Source organism: Hermetia illucens, chromosome 3 (genome assembly GCF_905115235.1).
Source record: "Hermetia illucens chromosome 3, iHerIll2.2.curated.20191125, whole genome shotgun sequence".
Classification (NCBI taxonomy): Eukaryota; Metazoa; Arthropoda; class Insecta; order Diptera; family Stratiomyidae; genus Hermetia; species Hermetia illucens.
Genome location: NC_051851.1, coordinates 54,164,565 through 54,183,636, shown reverse-complemented (window position 1 = coordinate 54,183,636; position 19,072 = coordinate 54,164,565). Strand labels below are relative to the sequence as shown.

Here is a 19,072-nt window from a genome sequence, read left to right as displayed (position 1 = left end):
ACAATAGGAGTTCACACATTGCCTAGATTTTTAGGTAGGATCTTCTTTTCAGATTTCTTCTTTTTACGTAAGAAAATGAAGACACTCATTTCGTTACATAATCTGTTCGATGAGTCCCTTTTTTTTACGGATCCTTTTATTACGCTGGTGAGTATACAACTGTATTCCTCGATATGTTTTCAGTTATAGGTTAGCAAGTTTGTGGTTTTATCAGCTAGATGTAGTTTGCTGGTGAAGCATGTCAGCTACAACTATTTTTATACGGGGGGGGGGGGGGGATTGTAGTCAATCATTGGCTGTCCATCTGGTTTGTGGGTGCTCTGAATTTGATTCCTAATGTCTACCTCCTGCCCTACCCTCATGTATGTTTCGTTATAGACTTCATTTGGGGTTGGGGTTTATGAGCCCAGTGCTCCTGTAGACAACGATATTTACATTGGAAGGTAGGAAATGTATTTATACATTTTCGACCAGGATAAGTGGTCATATTTTTGTTTGGCCTAGCTTGGACATGAACTATGGCAGTCTTACATTCAATATAATTTGAACTCAGCTGCTTACGATGAAAGTATTCTTTTTTTTGTTGAGGATGCTGGGAGTCCTGTCCTGTCCGCACCCACTTAGTGACGGACCGAACCACTTGGAAGCAACTTACTTCCTCTTTTGTAGTTCACGCACTCCTCATTTTTTAGTTAAACCCAAGTTTTCGAAAAAGCAAAAAAATCGACTGACGGTTTCGTCCAGGGCGGAGGTAACTCATCAGACGCTGCCCCACCTCTGCCCTGGGAGCAGCGTGACCGAAGCAATTACCATCTATCGTTACTTTCGGTTACGCTGCTTCCAGGGCAGAGGTGAGGCAGCGTCTGATGAGTTACCTCTGCCCTGGACGAAACCGTCAATCAATGAAAGTGTTTAATTGGTTTAAGTTTAAATAAATCACATGTGACTGATGTATTCCTTTTGCGGACGAGATTTATTTCAAAGATACTTTCCCTTAATTAAGATAGGCCCAATTGAATATCATTTTTACATTTGTACTACTCATGAAATCCTTTAATATTTTAATTTATACCTTTGTTTTATAGGATTGAAAAAAGTTATTCGGTACTTAGTCGGAGGTAAGAAGGAATGGATGTTTCCGTTAAACATTCAGAAAAATTTCGTTTATCGCCAGATCAATTTTTGCTACGCTTCTAACAATTTGCGAAAAATTAAATAATATGCACTACATACTAAACTTTATGGCCCACATATTTTTTTCAATCGATTCATCTAATATGATTTACATATTTGAAATCAAACTTATTTGCTCGCTTGGACGTTCGCCATCTTCCATTCATTTAATAATACTGAAAGATAAATATACATTTGGATATTTGTCCCATCATTAACAGTCATAGAAAAAAGGCACCTTATTGTGGAACAATGCCTTTCGACGGGAGAATTTTTAAATATAATTTAATCTTTCCAGGGGGTTTCATTCACTCTTCAATTCACCCTTTTTTAAATATATGAACAAATCTTATAAGCATCTAACTTGGTACAAGCCGGATTTCATTTGACAAGTACATTATTTTATATAGTTATATATTGAAATATATGCCCTTATATCGACCAGCATAGTTTGAAAGGCTAATTGGAAACTGCTGGAATTGTAATAATTCAGCAGTAATACATCTCCTTATGTCGAAGTGACTATTCGCCTTATGCAGGCTCAGATACTAGCTCTATCGATATTTTCTGCTAGAATACTAAACCTTTGCCATTTGCTTTTAGACTTCTTTGCTTTAAAAACTGAAGATAATAATAACAACATATTGCTTAAACTTATTTTATTTCACAGTCATTCAGACAACGACGACCTACACTCCTACAAAAAGGCCGACAGGGAAAGCGCCACCAAAAAAATACATCCCGTCAACTCAAAAGCCTTCAACTAATGGGCCCCTAAAAATATCGCTTTCGAAAACAGGGTCTTCACCAGCCAGGAGAAACAATAAAAACGACCAGTTAGGAGATTTGATTTGTCCTGCTGAGAACGAAACTGCTTTCGAATTATTTGCCCCACCTTGCCGAGTGCACGGGGATTGCACTTCTTGGAACCGCAATGAAAGGTGCTGTAAATTGTTTGGAACTAAGACCTGTGTGAAAGGAGTTCCGAAACCGATTGTAGAGCAGTCACATGTTCGTAAGTAAATGTTTTTTTTAAAGTGTCATTTCCTGTAATTTCGTTTACTACTTTAGCACTTTTGGGGCTGATACCTCGAAAATGTCCTGAAAGACCACTTGCTGAATTGTGGTGGGAGTTGAAAACATGCGAGACAGACGATGATTGCTGGCCTAGGATCTGTTGTCCCGATGGTAGAAGGCAATACTGTCGAACAGCTTCCCCGGAGTATGAATCAGTTCCTCCTCCGATTGGACGATCTATAGCATACTGTAAGTTTTGTATTTGTGGCACACCCCCCCCCCCCCCCATATTTGAAATTGTGACATTTTTAATTCGTTTCAGTATCGGAATATTTGGAGTGTACCCCACCGCCTCCTCCTGTATTTGACCTGCATCCAAAAGATTGCAATTCCACTTTGGATTGTTTTCCAAATATTTGTTGTCAAGAATCAGGACGGAAATTTTGCAGACCACCCAAAAAGTCTGTCCTCACAGTTATGGCCAACTTTTTGAATATTGGCCTTGTTAAGAGACTTACTAGAAATTTGGTGATTAAGTAACTTTTTCACAATCTAATATTTTGTAAGATTTGTTTTCATTCTAGAGGTTTTCATTAATTTTTAAGATTTGATATAACCGTTACATGTAAATATGGATATTACAGAAATATATTGTTCATAAATAGTATAGCAGATTTAATTCAAGCGTCTAATACACAAAACCCAGTGACAAACGGTCACTGGATGGCCTTCGGACAGCATCTTTGATAATATCTGAAAGACCAAGCAGCTTAAAGCGTCTACTTGTGGTACCATTGGCAAACGATTATCTGCATGGTTCGGTGATCTTGAGTATGTGAAAATTCTGAGGACTAGCCACTGAGGCTGAACTTGGTGGGGTTGTGGTTGACATCATATAGACAAAAGTGGGCTGTTGCGTTTACGAATAGAGATACCGTATATTTGACTCGGCAACGGTTCAGGTATGCTTAGGTTTTACCAGTACCATTGGGACAGTTTACATCTTTTTATAAATTGACTCTCTCTTCGGGATATTCACTTTTGTGTCCTAAAAGTTCACAATCCGATGATTCCTTTCAGGATAGTTCATCCATCATCAACCCTCAATAACCGGTATCCGATCTAGGCCTGCCTTAATAAGGAACTCCAGACATCCCGGTTTTGTGCCAAGGTCCACCAATTCGATATCGCTAAAAGCTGTCTAGCGTCCTGGCCTCCGCCATCGTTTCATCTTAGGCAGCGTCTCCTCCTCCTCGTCTCCTTTTTCTACTATAGATGTTGCTCTTATAGACTGGACTGGACTGGATCATCCTCATCCATACGAATTAGGTGACTTGCACACCGCAACCTACTGAGCTAGATTTTATCCATAACCAGACGGTCGTGGTATCGCTCTTAGATTTTGTCGTTATGTAGGCTATGGAATTGTCCATCCTCATGTAGGGGGCCAACATTTCTTCAGAGAATTCTTCTCTGGAACACGGCCAAGTATTCGCAATGTTTCTTCCAAGAACCCAGGTTTCCAAGGAGTACATGAGGATTGGCAGTCTTTGACAGTAAGATCTTTGACCCTTCGAGCGGAGTAGTTTTTGCAAGCTGAAATAGGCTCTGTTGACTGCTAACAACCGTTTGAGGATTTCATCGTCGTAGCCGTTATTGGTTGTGATTTTCGACCCCAGATAGGAGAGGTTGTCAACGGTCTCAAAGTTGTAGTCTGCCATCTTTATTATTCTTGTTTCACCAGTGAAATTTGATGTTGTTGGTTGGTTGGTTTTTAGTGCTGACATTGTCATCATATATTTTGTCTTACCTTCATTGATGTGCAGTCCAAGATCTCGCGCTAATCGCCGCCTGCTCGATATGTATGCAGGTAGTTTGTACATTTCGGATTGTTCTTCCCATGATGTTCGAGAGTGACCCTGCTGCTTTTATCTGGCCTCGCACATTAGTCAGGGTCAGCTTGGTCAGTCTTATCAATTTCGTCGGGATACCGAATTCTCTCATGGCCGTGTGCACTTTTACCCTGGCTATGCTATTTAAGGTTCGCGCCTCCGCTGCACCGCCACGCTATCATAGGCGGCCTTAAAGTCGATGAGTAGATGGCGCAACTGAGGTCCGTATTCCAACAGTTTTCCATCGCTTGCTGCAAAGAGAAAATATGATCTCATGCTTATTTGCCAGGTAAGATTTTGATATCATACTTGGGACAGGCAGCGAGGGTCTCAACTGCCTCGTAGAAGGTATCCTTCTCGGACAGCAGTCTCCTTCTTCTAAATTTGCCTCGCAAATGCAGGGTGCGTAGCCGTTCGCTTATGTTTTCAAAGCCGATAACAGCAGGTTTCATTTTTTGACTGACTAAGAAATCTGGTCACTATAATATATGGTGTAGTGGACATTCTCCAGGAAACCGGTCCCTGTCCAAGCGCATCTCCTGAAACGCTGTTACATCAGTCCTGTATTGGGACAGGGTATCAGCTGACTGCTTGACTGCTCTTTCTCTGTGCAGGAAGCGCACGTTCCATGAGGAAATGCGCAAACGGTTATTCCGGTTTAGTTGCCGGGTTCATCGTTGTGTTATCAATCTAGGCCGAGGCTCCTTTTGAAGCTTCGTAATGAGTTGTTTTCTGTGCACAGTTGTTAGCCCTGCTCAACCCCCAAGCTGGAGGATCAGTTGGTACAATTTGCCTCGTTTTTAGGCGCAGGATATTCGCCTTCATCCTTCTCTGTTTGCAGTCTTTCGTTAAGGAAGAGCTCCCAGCGGTCACCATGTGGAGGTGGAGATAGGGTTTGGTAGTAGGGCTCTTGGTGTTTGTTCAGCAGGCGTTTCTAAGGTTTTATGCTCCATCGTGGGAACCAATCCATGTTTCCGCCTGGCTCCTATACTACCCTTTAACCACCTTCAGGCTAGTTGCTGGACGTAAAATCAACATTAGAATTAATCTCCTCCCTGGCACTGTTGAAAGTCTGAGCTGATGAGACAAGATGAGTTTAACTGAGATAATTTCTTTAGAGAAGGAATTGAAAGGTTAGAATAGAAGAAGAAGAAAGGACTGGATTTGCGACTGGTTCTGCATCCTTGCTTTCAGGTGCAAAAGTAGGAGTCTCTTATCTGATGTCAAAATATATGTATATGTAATATATAAATTGCAAAATCGGCGTTATTACCACAAATATTACAAAAGGGTGTTCTGTCGCTTTTATGACTGAGAAAAATAACACAAATATACCCCGATATATAGACACATTTTTGGTAAAAGTTGAATTTTCAACCCCATCTTCTGAGGGAGTGTTTTTTAGGTATTTAGATATTTTTAGATATCATCATGGGGAAATTTGAATTATCAATCATTCCCCATGATGATGAGGAGCGGATGACAAAGATATACAGAAGGAAGAGGAAGGTCCCCGCTTTCTAACCTAAAAGTACACGAGGGTATTAAGTGAGAAGTGGAAGGTGCTCTCTCATTAACTAGATTGAAAAATCGTGGTGGCCATCACTCTCCTTATGAAGTTATTCAATGGGGAATATTTCGATATCATCATGGTAAAGGTAGATTTGACAAATGCACCTAACAAGTGGGGGAGAGTAAAGCAGATATAAAATGGCTCGCCCTTCTGCCCCTGGTAAAAACCCATAAGTGTCACCACTCTTCAAAAAGTTCTTATCATTAATAAGAGTTACAGAGGAGGGCCGTTCACTTGCCAATTCATATCCCCTCCCCACCAATGCGTGTGGGGGAGCCGCTGTGTTACCGGTGATATTTGAACCATGAACTTTCGTTGTGACAGCTTAGCGTTTTTAATACTAAGCCATCCCTATATTACTTTTCCACCAATAACGACATTTGCCAAGGTTCTTCTTTCATTCTATCCTGCTGTACCCACATTGCTCCTAACGTGGATGTCTGGAATATTTTGAAAATACAATCTTTGCTTTTACCGTCATAGAGGTTCGCGAACTGAATTTCTTGTATGTAGGCCCTGCTCCGTATTATTCTTCTTTTCAGTGCTAAGAATTCGCCAAGGAGATGGAGAGATGAACATATATGAGTACTTTCTATATTATTATTGTGTTGAGAGAAGTATAGAAAAACCCTATTCTGGTCAGAGTCAACAGGACAAGAAAAGTATGGCTTGGGAGTTTTGGTTGTTGGGAGCACAACATTAGGTGCGGTTTACCTGAAGAGTTTTGTGTCATAGGGGTCAACTGTTATCGATGCATTATAAGCTTTAGTATACAAAAAGATGAGATCCGGGAAAAACAGGGTGCATTGTAGTATCGAGGGTGGTTGAGGTCCTGAAAACCAAGATTCAATAGTCCTTCGAGGGAACTAAAAGGTTGTGATCATCCTCCATCCGAACGACCTCCAGCTCAGACTAGAAAGCGGGTAGCAACTTGACGCACGAACACATAGAGGCTGTTCGGTAGTTTAATGGTGTCTGACACCATGTGGTTAGTTTCTCTAACCATGCAAGCGTTACCTTTGTCCGAATTTATGTTTCCAAACCGTTTGAGAAAAACTTTGTTATATGTGTGATTGGTTTGAAGACAATTCCGTAATTTTTCTTTGGAAAATGTTGAGAAAATGAGACCATTTTCAGCATCCGGGTTCTGAAAAACTAAATGATAGGTTTTGGGATTTCTTTCCTTTAATTTAAGAAGTTCTTTTGTTGCGAGGAATGGTCTTCTGAAACGGGGAGGCGGCTCGTTGGACAAAGCTAAAATCTGGTGCAGTGGGATGGTTCTGGTCAGCTGAAAGCATACTCTCAGGATACAAGCAGATATTGAGCAGGATACAAGCGGATATTGAAAAAAAAAACGAAAACTAAAATGCCGTTCGTATAAAGTATAAAGTGACTTTATATGATTGTGACGTCATACACGTCTTAGAGTTTAATTAATTTACCTGAAAAACTTTGTCCTTCTATAACTTTGTTAATAATTGCATTGACTTCAAACTTTTCAAAATTATTTCCTATATTATCGCCTATCATCATCATCATCAACGGCGCAACAACTGGTATCCGGTCTAGGACTACCTTAATAATGTGCTCCAGACACCCCGGTTTGGCGCCGAGGTCCACCAATCTGCCGTCCTGGCCGTCATGGTATAGATTTTGTCGAAATATGGGGTACGGAATCGTACATCTTCATGTAGGGGCCAACAATTCGTCGGGGGATTCTACTCTCGAACGCAGCCAAGAGTTCCCAATTTTTCTTGTTAAGAACCCAAGTTTCCGAGGAATACATGAGGACTGCCAAGATCACTGTCTTGTACAATAAGAACTTTGACTCTATGGTGAGATGTTTTGAGCGGAACAGGCTCTGTTGGCTGCCAACAACCGTGCGCGGATTTCATCGCCATAACTGTTATCGTTTGTGATTTTCGACCTTTGATGAGAGAGTCCTATCTAGTCTCCTGTCTTTATTCTTCTCATTTGACCAGTGCGATTTTGTTTTGTTGGTTGGTTGGTTTTTGGTGCTGACGTTGTCACCATATATTTCGTCTTGCCTTCATTGAGGGGCAGCCCAATATCTCGCGGCGCCTGCTCGATCTGGATGAGGGCAGTTTGTATGTCTCGGGTTGTTCTTCCCACGATATCGATATATTCAGCATAGGCATAGTATGGGTGGACTTATAAAGGATCGTACCTCTTGCATTTACCTCAGCATCACGGATCACTTTCTTCAGGGCCAGGTTAAAGAGGACGCATGATAGGGCATCCCCTTATCGCCTATACTGATGCCTGTACTGATTTTGTACAAGGGCGAACTTAAGGTGGATTTTTTGGTAAACTTTTTGAATGTATCGGAATGTATTTTAAGGACTAGATATGTATAGACGCAGTACTGTGATTTTTTTTCGGTTTGTTCGGTTGGGGCATACATCTTGAGCTCTATTTCTCCTATGTTTCACGCAGTATCAGAAATAACATCAAGCGCTAATCGAGCCCTTTTCTTTGATACCCCATATGACCACTCAAATGACGTGAGAGAAAATTATACACCCGCATATATGGGAAGCCTCCCTTCAAACTCAACACAAAATGGTGCCACTTGCTATATGTAAAAGGATTCACAGACGACACCTTCTCACCAAACTTCGTGATAATTGGTTCGGTCGTTTTCGAGTAAATTGGGTGCAACATACAGACTGACGTTGAATCGATTTTAACAAAGTTTTGTTTCATACAAAACCTCAAAAAGTGGGGAAAATTAAAATTTTCTTTTCAACATTTGCAGAATTTTTAATTTTGATTATTTTCAGCTGCATTGAGGTTCATATTCTTAGAAAATAAGTTGGTAATGTAAAATTAAAAGCTTTAGTTTCAGATAAAAATTGCAGTCGCTACATGTCTCGAAGTGGGAGAAATGTTACGATCTTCATCTGATTAATGCCGCGTAATTTTGGCTCAAATTATTCAAAGATATTTTTAAAAGTTGTTTGTATTAAGTTAATCTTAATATAATGTACAAAATTGATTGAATTCCAAATAATTATTTCCACTAAAAACAAAATCCCAAAAAAGTACATGGAAATAAGCCTTTTAATTCCCCCTTTAAGTGGGTAAGCATCTGACAGTAATAGCAAAGGCACAAATTGAAGTTCTTAATACTTGGGACGTCCTCTCGATTGTCAGTGGACATTAATGAGGTTCTATAGAAAATCGCGGAAGTAATTTCAGTCACAAATTTACGATTTTATATCTAGAGATCACGAAAAAAAAACAATAGATTGTGGCGATTATACTTTTTCAAATACTGGATATCATGTTCCATTAAAACAAATAAAAATCCCAGGCGCCTCGACTTTAGAAGCTAATCCACGGTCAGCGACGATAACAACACCTCATGCCCCGTTCAGAAGTAAAGGAACGCTACGCGTGCATTGAACAACACGGTGATCCCTTCGTTATGTTGGAACGTTGCATTGGGAAAACGACAACAACGTTATAAAAGCAGCATTTGAGGTGAATGTATCTTTTCATGTTGGCTTGCACTATTTGGAAAATTGAAATAAAATTTAGAACTGTTCAAATGTAAACCAATTCTTGGAGTTCAAGGAAAGCAAAATAGATAAAATTACTCAATTTAAAACTTACAGGTTAAAGTCGAATGTAAAGATGGGAGTTGGCAAATTGAAATAAGTAAATGGGGTAGGCGGTCAAAATGTAGGTCCTAGGGCGAAACGTGGATTGATACCCACGAAGGAGCATAAAACCTGAGAAACACCCGCAGAATCTTCTATCAAATTCTATCTCAACCTTCACGAGCCACTTCACCATATATTATAGCGGCCATCCAGTAAACCATATGCTTGGAGTAGGTTTCTTAGCCATCCAAAAATGAAACCTGCTATTATCGGCTTTAAAAAAATAAGCAAAAGATACTCTGCGTTTGCGAGGTAAATTTCGAAATGTAAGCCTCATAAACGTTCACGGTCCTACAGGGGAGACTGCAGAGTCGGAGAAGGATACCTTCCACGATCCAGTTGAGCGGACCCTCGAAGCCTATCCCAAGAATGATATTCAGGCGATACGTCGGCTCCCATAGCTTACATAGGGATACAAATGATAACCGACTGGAGATTAATGAGTTATCAGTATCGCACGAAATGCTTGTTGGAAGTACCTGGTTTGCGCGGAAAGCGGTTCAGAAATATACGTGGGCGTCTCCAGACACTTTCAACCAAATTGATCACGTGCTGATTGAACGTCGCCACTTCTCAGCCTCGATGAATGTCAAAACATATAGGGGGCCAATATAGACTCGGATCACTATCTCGTTGGCATGGTGGTCCGAGCTCGAATTACCCCACCACCTACAATCCCCTCTGATAATCAGGTGAGAGCGAATACTGAAGCCATTCACAACACAGCCCTCCATAGCACCTATAAGAGGGAAATGGATGTCGCAATAATCGCAGCTAAAAGATGTCCTGGAGATGAAGCATCAATAAATGATCTTCACAACCGCCTGAAGAATGTTATCATTGATACGGCCACAAACATACTTGCCCCAGTCGCAAGAAAAGTTGGAATGGCTGGTCCGACCATGAAAACCATAAGTCGCTAGAAGCCGATCGAATTACAGCCGAATTGGTTGAATATGGAGGCGAGCAAGTACACCAAGCAGTTCATCAACTTATGCTCAACGTGTGGGGAAACGAATCAATGCCTGACGGGACATTATCTGTCCCATACATAAAAATGGAGATATCAGACAGTGCAGCAATTATAGAGGTATCAAGTTGCTGAGTTACCATTTATAAGATATTCTCCACTATCTTGCTAGGCCGGATAGCCTCAAACGCACTGAACACCATTGACCCATACCAAAGAGGCTTCACTCCAGGCAAATCAGCAACAGATCAGATTTGCTCTCCGTGGCAAGCGAGGAAGAAACTGTTGGAATATGGTAGGTTGCACCATATATTCATCGACTTTAAAGCCGCCTATGATAGCATAGCCAGGGTAAAACTGTACACGGCCATGAGAGAATTTGGTATGCCGACGAAATTGATAAGACTGACTAGACTGATCCTGACCAATGTGCGAGGCCAGATAAAAGCAGCAAATAAATACTAGAGACACCATCCTCTTTAAGTCCACCCAACTACTAGTCTACGCTGACGATATTGGCATTATGGGAAGAAGAACCCGAGATGTACAGTCTACCTTCATCTAGATCGAGCAGGCGGTGCGAGATCTCGGGCTGCACATTAATGAAGCCAAGACACTGGTCAAACGGAAACAGTAAAGATAAGAGACTACAACTTTGCGATCATTGAAAATTTCTCCTACCTGGGGTCGAAAATCACAACTGATAACAGCTAAGACGATGAAATCCGCACACGGTTGTTGTCAGCCAACAGAGCCTATTTCAGCTTACAAAAACTCTTTCGGCCGAAACGTCTCACCAAAGGGTTAAAGCTCTTAATTTACAAGACTATAATCTCGCCAGTCCTTATGTATATCTCGGAAACCTGAGTTCTTAACAAGAAGAATTGCGAACTCTTGGCCGCGTTTGAGAGAAGAATCCTCCGAAGAATTTTTGACCCCCTACATGGATGGCCGATTTCGTAGCCTACATAACGACGAAATCTATCAGTGATACCACGACCGTCTGGTTGTGGATAAAATCCGGCTCAACAGGTTCCAGGGGGCGGGTCATTCAATCCGTATGGATGAGGATGATCTAGCCCGGAAAATTTATAAGGTAAATATTTATGGTAGAAAAAGAAGATGGGGCAGAGCCTGCCTTAGATGGAGCGATGATATAGGTCAGGACGCCAGACAGATTTTAGGGTATCGAATTTGTCGACCTCGGCGTAAAACTGAGATGTCTGGAGTGCCTTATTAAGGCAGGCCTAGACTGGATACCGGTTGTTGCGCCGTTGATGATGATAATAAATTTGGATAATCTAAGGAGTGTTTGAACGGGAGAAAACGAAGGAATATTGTATATTATTAAATGCATTCTCCCGTCAGATTATCTCTGCACAAGGCAAAGAGAATGTCGTCAGAGCCGCAGAGCCGCGACCACTACAATACTTTCACCCTCCATTGATTCAATAAAGACACTACTCTAATTTCGAAAACTACTTAGCACTACTCTGAATTACAGAATTACATGCAATTGCAAATTTACAACGTGCAAAAAAACTCTACTATTCAATGTACTACAAGTCACATATAACCGTAAGTCAAATTAGCAACTTAAGCATTCATTCATTGAAATGAATTCAATCGAAATCAAATTGGAAATTTAAACATTCTTCACAAAAATGTAGTTCATTCCACTGGCTCCATGCAATTTATGAATTCATGATGAATACTAGGCACCGAAATGAATTTTTCAACGGACCGTCATACAGGGACATTTTGAAATGCATCTCAAGGAATATATATGGCGACGAGGTAATTTTCTGTTGCTGTTCAGCTTTTATTGTTTTATTAAGGTTTTGTGTAAGACAAAGAAAATCGGTTCAATGTCTGTCTGCCTGTCACACGCATTTTTCTCCAAAACGGCTAAACCGATCTGAACGAAATTTGGTGGATAGATGGGAACTATGAAATCCCACGTAACAGCGAGTGGCATAAATTTAGGTGGAGTTTAAAGGGGGGCTCCCCATACATGCAAGTTCCATGAAAATCCAACTATTAGTGTCAAAGTTATAGAAGTTCAAACTTGTCAATTTCATGCTAATTAACAGCATCCTAAGCCATACAAATAAGATGCTGATTTCATAATTAACGAGAATAATTGACATTTGAGTGAAATATTAAAATTCCATTCAAGAAGAATTTAATTCTCCCTAGCTCTTTTTTAAGGTCTGTCTGTCTGTCTGTGTGTCTGTCTGCCTGTCTGTCTGTCTTTTTTTTTTTTTTGAGGAGGTGGAAATCTTCAAAAGATACTGGCCTGGACACGCCAGCGTGTGGGATTCTTACCCACTAAAACCACCCCCGACTCCCTCCAAGCCCCGTGGAACCACCGTACGGTATTACATCACAGGGCGGAGTCAGCTCATTTCAGCTTTGTCCCCTTTCGTTTCTACGCGGCGTACGTAACCGCGCTTTTCTGATCTCCTCTGCCTTTCGCAATTTGCTCTGGATAGATACGACCATGGAGTTGATCGCATCCCAGTCTTCCTGACATGTTAGCATTCTTCGCACCAGATTCTCTGGTACGAGCACCTCTCCTAGAGTCTCCTCTAGGTTCTTCCTTTCCTCCACAAACCTTGGACAGTGGAAGAATACATGCTCTGGGTCCTCTGGGACTCTATCGCAGTTTGGACAGTCGGGTGAGGTATCCAGTTTAAACCTGAACAGGTACTGGCGATATCCTCCATGCCCCGTGAGAAACTGAGTAAGATTATAATTAATCTCACCGTGCCGTCTCTCCAACCACTCTTTGATGGCAGGGATGAGCCTGTGTGTCCACCGACCCTTTCCCGAGCGTTCCCAACGCTCTTGCCATCTATTTAGCGATCTCTCGCTTTCGGCGTTCTTCGTCTGCGATAAAGGAGAGATAGACTTCGCATTATATATATTCGTCATCTCATCTGCCATGATGTCAATGGGCATCATTCCAGAAATGACGAATGCTGCATAATCCGAGACAGTCCTGAATGCCGAGCACACTCTTAGGGCTGTTCTTCTGTAGACTGAACTCAGTTTGTTACCGTTAAATGTAACGCGCAATGCCTTTCCCCAAACTGGAGCTGCCTAGAGCAGGATCGAACTCACTACCCTAGCTATAAGCAATCTGGAAGCATGCCGTGGCCCTCCCACGTTCGGCGTCATTCTTGCCAGGGCCACACTCGCAGTGGATGCTTTGTCATAGACATACTGTACGTGTGCCTTATAGCTAAGATTCCCATCTATCATCACTCCCAAGTATTTGATCGCAGGCTTAGAAGTGATGATATAAATTCCCAATTTGAATACGGGCAAAATTTCTTTTACGGCGCTTGGTGATAAGGACCGCTTCCGTTTTTTCCTCCGTAAGTGTCAGACCAGAACCCTCAGCCAACCCTTAACAGCACTGATCGCTTCTCATGAGTATAACTCAGCATCTTCGAGATGCTTTGCGACAACAACCAGCGCTATATCATCGGCGTAGCCCACCATCGTGGCTTCCTCCGGAAGGGGAAGATTAAGAACATCGTTGTACATGATGTTCCACAGCAGTGGGCCCAGTACGGAGCCCTGTGGGACACCCGCGGAGACAACGTACTCTTGGGGTCCGTCATCGGTGTCATACCAAAACTTCCGTTGTTGTAAATAGCTGTTGATAATAGCGGCAAGATAAGCGGGAACACCAATATTCGCCAGAGATTCCCGTATTAGATTCCAATTGGCCGAATTGAATGCATTTCTCACATCGAGGGTCACCACTATGCAATATTTGCTAGTACTGCCCCTTCCGTGGATTGCATCTTCGGCCAAGCCAGTAACAATTTTGATGGCATCAATGGTTGATCTGGCTTTACGGAACCCATACTGCCGATCTGAGAGACCTCCCTGGCTCTCAACAACCGGGAGTAATCTATTATAGATTACTCGCTCTAGCATTTTGCCCACTGTGTCCAAAAGACAAATAGGTCTGTAGGAGGTTGGCTCACCTGGTGGTTTGCCAGCCTTAGGCAGTAGCACCAACTTCTGTCGTTTCCATGATGTAGGAAATATCCCCTCGGACATGCACGCTTCGAACAACTCAGCGAACATGTCCGGTCTGGATTTCACGGCAAGCTTAAGGGCCTTATTCGGCACGCCATCCAGACCCGGAGCTTTGTTATCTCCTATCCTAGTGCAGATCTCCAGCAGCTCGTCACTGGTGACTGGCGGTATTGCCATGTCGTTCAGAGGTCGCTGGAAGCTGTCTATGCCCTCCTCTTGCTGAGGGAATAACCCTTGGATAATTTTTAACAAGAGTGTAGGACACGTGATCTGCGGAGATGATCGGCCTCTGAATCGCCCCATCACGATTCTATAGGCGCTCCCCCAGGGGTTTACGTCCGCTTCTAAACAGAGCTCCTTAAAGCATTCCCTCTTGCTCCGTTGGATGGCGAGCTTGAGGGTTTTGCGGGCTTCCTTATAAGCGCGCTCTTTTTGCCCTTGGTCGATTCTGCCTACCGCTCTTTGAGCCGCTCTTCTGGCTCGGTGACATGCTGATCGAAGGCTGGCCAGTTCAGCATTCCACCAGTAGTTTGGTCTTCTACTGGGGAATGAGCACCTCCTCGGCATGGAGGCGTAACACGCTTCGGTGATGCATTGGAGCACATGTCCAGCTCTTTCCGTAGAGGCGCCTGCTTTATTAGGTTGGTTTAACCACACCTCCATGAAGGTCTGTTCATCCAGAGCTTTAGCGGACCAGCCTGACATCTTTCTCGGTTTCGGGCATGATGATTTTATGCCCGGTGACTCCACCCATAGCCCAAAGAAGATTGCCTGGTGATCGCTGTGGGTGTAGTGGTTGCTGACACACCAAGACATACTACGTGCCAGTGCAGGGCTGGCAAAAGTTAGGTCTAGGATTGAGGTAGACCCCCCTTTCTGAAAGGTGTTTACACATCCTTAGTTGGCCAGAAGGACATCCAACTGTGCGAAAGCGTCTAATAGACTGTGGCCCCTTGCATTTGTCTCTCTGCTACCCCACTCACGGGTCCAGACATTGAAGTCACCAGCAATCACCCTTGGACTACGACCCCTTGCGTCGAGAACAAGGCTGTCAAGCATTTCCTCGAATTCGGGCAGTGTCAGGCTTGGTGGGGCATAACAGCTGTACACATATACCCCGTTTATTTTCGCCCACACAAAGTCGCTGTATGTCTGATTCCCAGTACATTGGATGGCCTGTCGACCACATGCCCATATCGTCGCTCCACCAGACGAATCTATAACCCACACGCCACCGTGACGGTTTCTATAGGGTTCGCTAGTGATGGGAATTTCCACCTCGGATTCGAAGATGGTCTGCTCGAGTAAATCTTGAGCAACCCTACAATGATTGAGGTTTATTTGAATAAACCTCATTTTTTCATTGAAGTCAGCGCCTTCCTGAATTCCGGGCATTTAGCACTTCCGGCAATATGCCGGTAATCCCGTCCCTCATTTCCTTCGCATAATAAGCATTTGGGGTCCCTATTGCACGCCTTGGCAATATGGCCTTTCTCCCCACACCTTCTGCATCGATCGGACCGATCAATGCCGCTGGTGCATGCCTTCGCGAAATGACCAAACGCGAGGCACTTTAAGCACCTCTTTAGAGAAATCTGCTCTCTCAGACGGCAAACAACCCATGCGATTCGAACTTTCCCGGCCGCCAATAACTTCTGCGCGGCGTCCACTGGCAATCGCAATGTGGCCGTCTGAGTATTGCCATAGGCTTCCGCAAACTCACAATGGACTCTTCGGCAACTTCCTCCAACTTGAACTGTTCCATCAAGGCAGTGCAAATTTCTCCTTTGGATGTCACTTCATCGAGATCCTTGCACTGTATATACATAGACCTCATGTTTTTGGGTCCGTACTGTGACATTCTCTCCAAGTGAGCTCTTAACATGAGCTCGGAAGCCATCAGTTTTCCCCAAGCTGGTTTTTTTCAGCTCAAACATGAGATCACCCTTTTGGGTCCTTCCAATCTTGCTCAGATTTCCACCTAGATCTTTTAGGTCGGGGTCAGCTTTGACCTTTTTCAGTATCTCCGCGTAAGATAAACTTCCATTGCTGGAGATTACAATTGCTTCTGGGCGAATTCGCACTTTTGCCTTTTTCTTCGCCTTTTTCCTAACTACCTTGGTCCAATCACCTTTTTCATTCCCCTTGGATTTTGTCGGGTCGATTGCCGGAGCTCGCATTTGGGGGACCTGCTTTCTCTCTTCGGTGCCTTTAGTTCCGTTTTTCGGAACTATTTGTATGGCTTTTTTCCTCTTAGGCGCCTGTTGACTTCCATGAGGATCCACATCTCCTTCCCGCACTCTCTTGTTTGGTGGCAGGCCGATTGCAACACGATTAGGTGTCACTTGGGTCGCTTGTGACACCGTTGGGGCAACAGATTCCGACTTGCCCTTGGAATTTTGTTCCTCCTGCTGCGATTTGTTATAGAGCACTCTAATTGCTCTGACCATATTTTTTATGGCTTGGTGGACGTTGTGCTTGCCCTTGATGAACTCAGACAGCTCCACTATTTTTGCACCAAGCTATGTGAAGGGTAATTCTTCTGCTTCAGGGCTCTGCTCTCCATGATGATTCCTAACCAGATTGCTACTTTTAAATACTCCTTCACATTTGGCATTCATTGACCTTCCCTCCGTTTTATCTTTTTTGATGTTTGGCATTGGCGGAGATCTCAAAGTTGACGAACTGACTTCTGAATGGGTCCTTTTCCTGGTCCTGGAGTACTTCCTGTTGCTGCTCCTCTTGAATATGTGCGTCCGATGTTGTTGCTGTTTTTGATGTCCAACGATCTGCTTTCAATTCACCCTTCTTCGATTTTGTTACTGGTGTCCTTGGTAGAGTGGTACTTCGCTTGAACACTTCCTTTTCCAAATCTAAAACACTTGTAGCATTAGATGCCACGGTGGCCAAGTTGTCCACTACCGAGGCATTGCGGTCGAGGGATATCGACGGCCGGGTGCCCGCTTGCTCACTCCCAAAAGCCGCCGGTACTGGGGTTCCGAGCCCCTTCACCGTAACTTTACTCCTTCTCAATTCGTCCATGTTGGTTTTATTTTCTGGGTGTCCTTCCCATAGCCATTTTGGTCCGCGCACCAGAGATGAGCAAACACTAGCCCATGCACAGTCAGAAAAGAAAAGTGCATGAGCACATATTTACACATCAATAGGTATGCCCCAATCCGCCAGCTGGGGTCGCGCCTGATGGGAGATCTGGCCAATCCTCACAGGCCTGTCTGTCTGTCTGTCCGTCTGTCTGTCTGTCTGTCACAGCCGATTTATTCAGAAACGGCTGGACCGATTGTCACGAAAATTAGTAAGTGTGTGTGATCTGTTGTTCCCTTTACATGCAGCATGTGGCGCCATTCTGTGTTAAGTTTAAGGGGGGGCTCCTTATACATGTGAATGGAGGGTGCAAATTTTTTTTCATCAAATGTGGGCATATGGGGTATCAAATTAAAGGGCTCAATTAGTACTTTTCACAGTGGTGCATCTCTATGAAATCTAGGCCTCTAAATATATCCGGTTCCGATATCTGCACAAATAAAGTTAATAATAGTATATTTCCACATTTTAGAAATTTACCCGGCAACTCCCCTTATGTTCATCCCAGAATTATAAATGGGTATAATGAAGATCATAATGCACAAGCTGGTCGAGTTTGAAGAAAATCAAATTATTATTAACAAAGTTGTAGGGTGTGAAACTGCCATTTTTTGTGAATTTCGTGCACTCTACAACCTGCATGACGTCATCATTACATATTAATTCATCTTATGAATGGGGTCGCAAAGAATTATTTTGTTTTAGTTTTTTAGTCACAATTACTTCAAACAGAGATGTATGTATGTAGGTATATAGTATATGCGTGCTAATGAAGTTTGCGGATAGTATCTAATTCAGATATTTGTACATTAAACCAGCGGTATTTAATATACGCACTATATATGTATATATGAACGCTTTTGTGCACAAAGTAAATCGAAAATATGGGTACGACCAATTTATATACGTGCCTATATGTGTACAGTATTCGGAAATAGGCAGTTTGTTTGTTTAGGGTGAGCGTAATATCTATGGCTGTAATATGGACGTATGTCTCGTAGTTTGGAAAAATATGAAGGATTATGTTGGATTTGTAGCTATATACGGATAGAAAAATGTGTGTTGAAATTTCTTACATAAGATGAACACAAAACCTTTATACCCGAAGCGCGAGCTTCCGGTATTCCTACTTGTTTATATTTGATGTTTGTTAAATTCTTGGCATTTGCTAATAATATTAAACTCAGAGTGTGAAGCGTATGAGGTTGACTATTATCAATACAGGGCTTCCCATCAAATGATTTATTTAAATCGCTTTCTAGAAAATAGAGGGAAATGGAATACACACGGAGTTGTCGTGCATTCGTCGCTCCTCACATCTTTTTCTTTTTCTTCAGCCTTCAGTTCACAAGCGGGGTCGTGATCGGTTTCGTCATTTTATTTTATTAAATGCTTGATCAGGATGTAATCGCGGGACCTTTCAATCCCCATCCAGTGTATCAAGCCACCATTGTTTTGGCCGGCGTTTTGGTTGCTTACCATTGACTTCGATGTTCTGACTAATACTGGTTATTGAATTCTCGTTAGCGTGAATTACGTGACCACACCATCGAAAACGCCTCTCCCGCAGTTTTTCCACGATCGGTGCAAACCCATA

General features: G+C 42.8%; 1 protein-coding gene across 3 annotated transcripts in view; it reads left to right on the top strand.

Annotated features, from left to right (window-relative positions):
* The window catches only part of LOC119651318, a 36,703-nt gene extending 33,848 nt beyond the window's left edge, over positions 1-2,855 (top strand). For 2 of the 3 annotated variants that reach the window (XM_038054850.1, XM_038054849.1), the window contains 4 exons: positions 1,086-1,118; positions 1,844-2,188; positions 2,245-2,439; positions 2,513-2,855. In XM_038054850.1, coding sequence (XP_037910778.1) covers positions 1,086-1,118; positions 1,844-2,188; positions 2,245-2,439; positions 2,513-2,730 — 791 coding nt within the window. In that variant the 3' untranslated portion in view covers positions 2,731-2,855. The remainder of the gene's footprint in view (positions 1-1,085; positions 1,119-1,843; positions 2,189-2,244; positions 2,440-2,512) is intronic. The other variant, XM_038054851.1, reaches the window with a different exon arrangement.
* Positions 2,856-19,072: the final 16,217 nt, after the last annotated feature.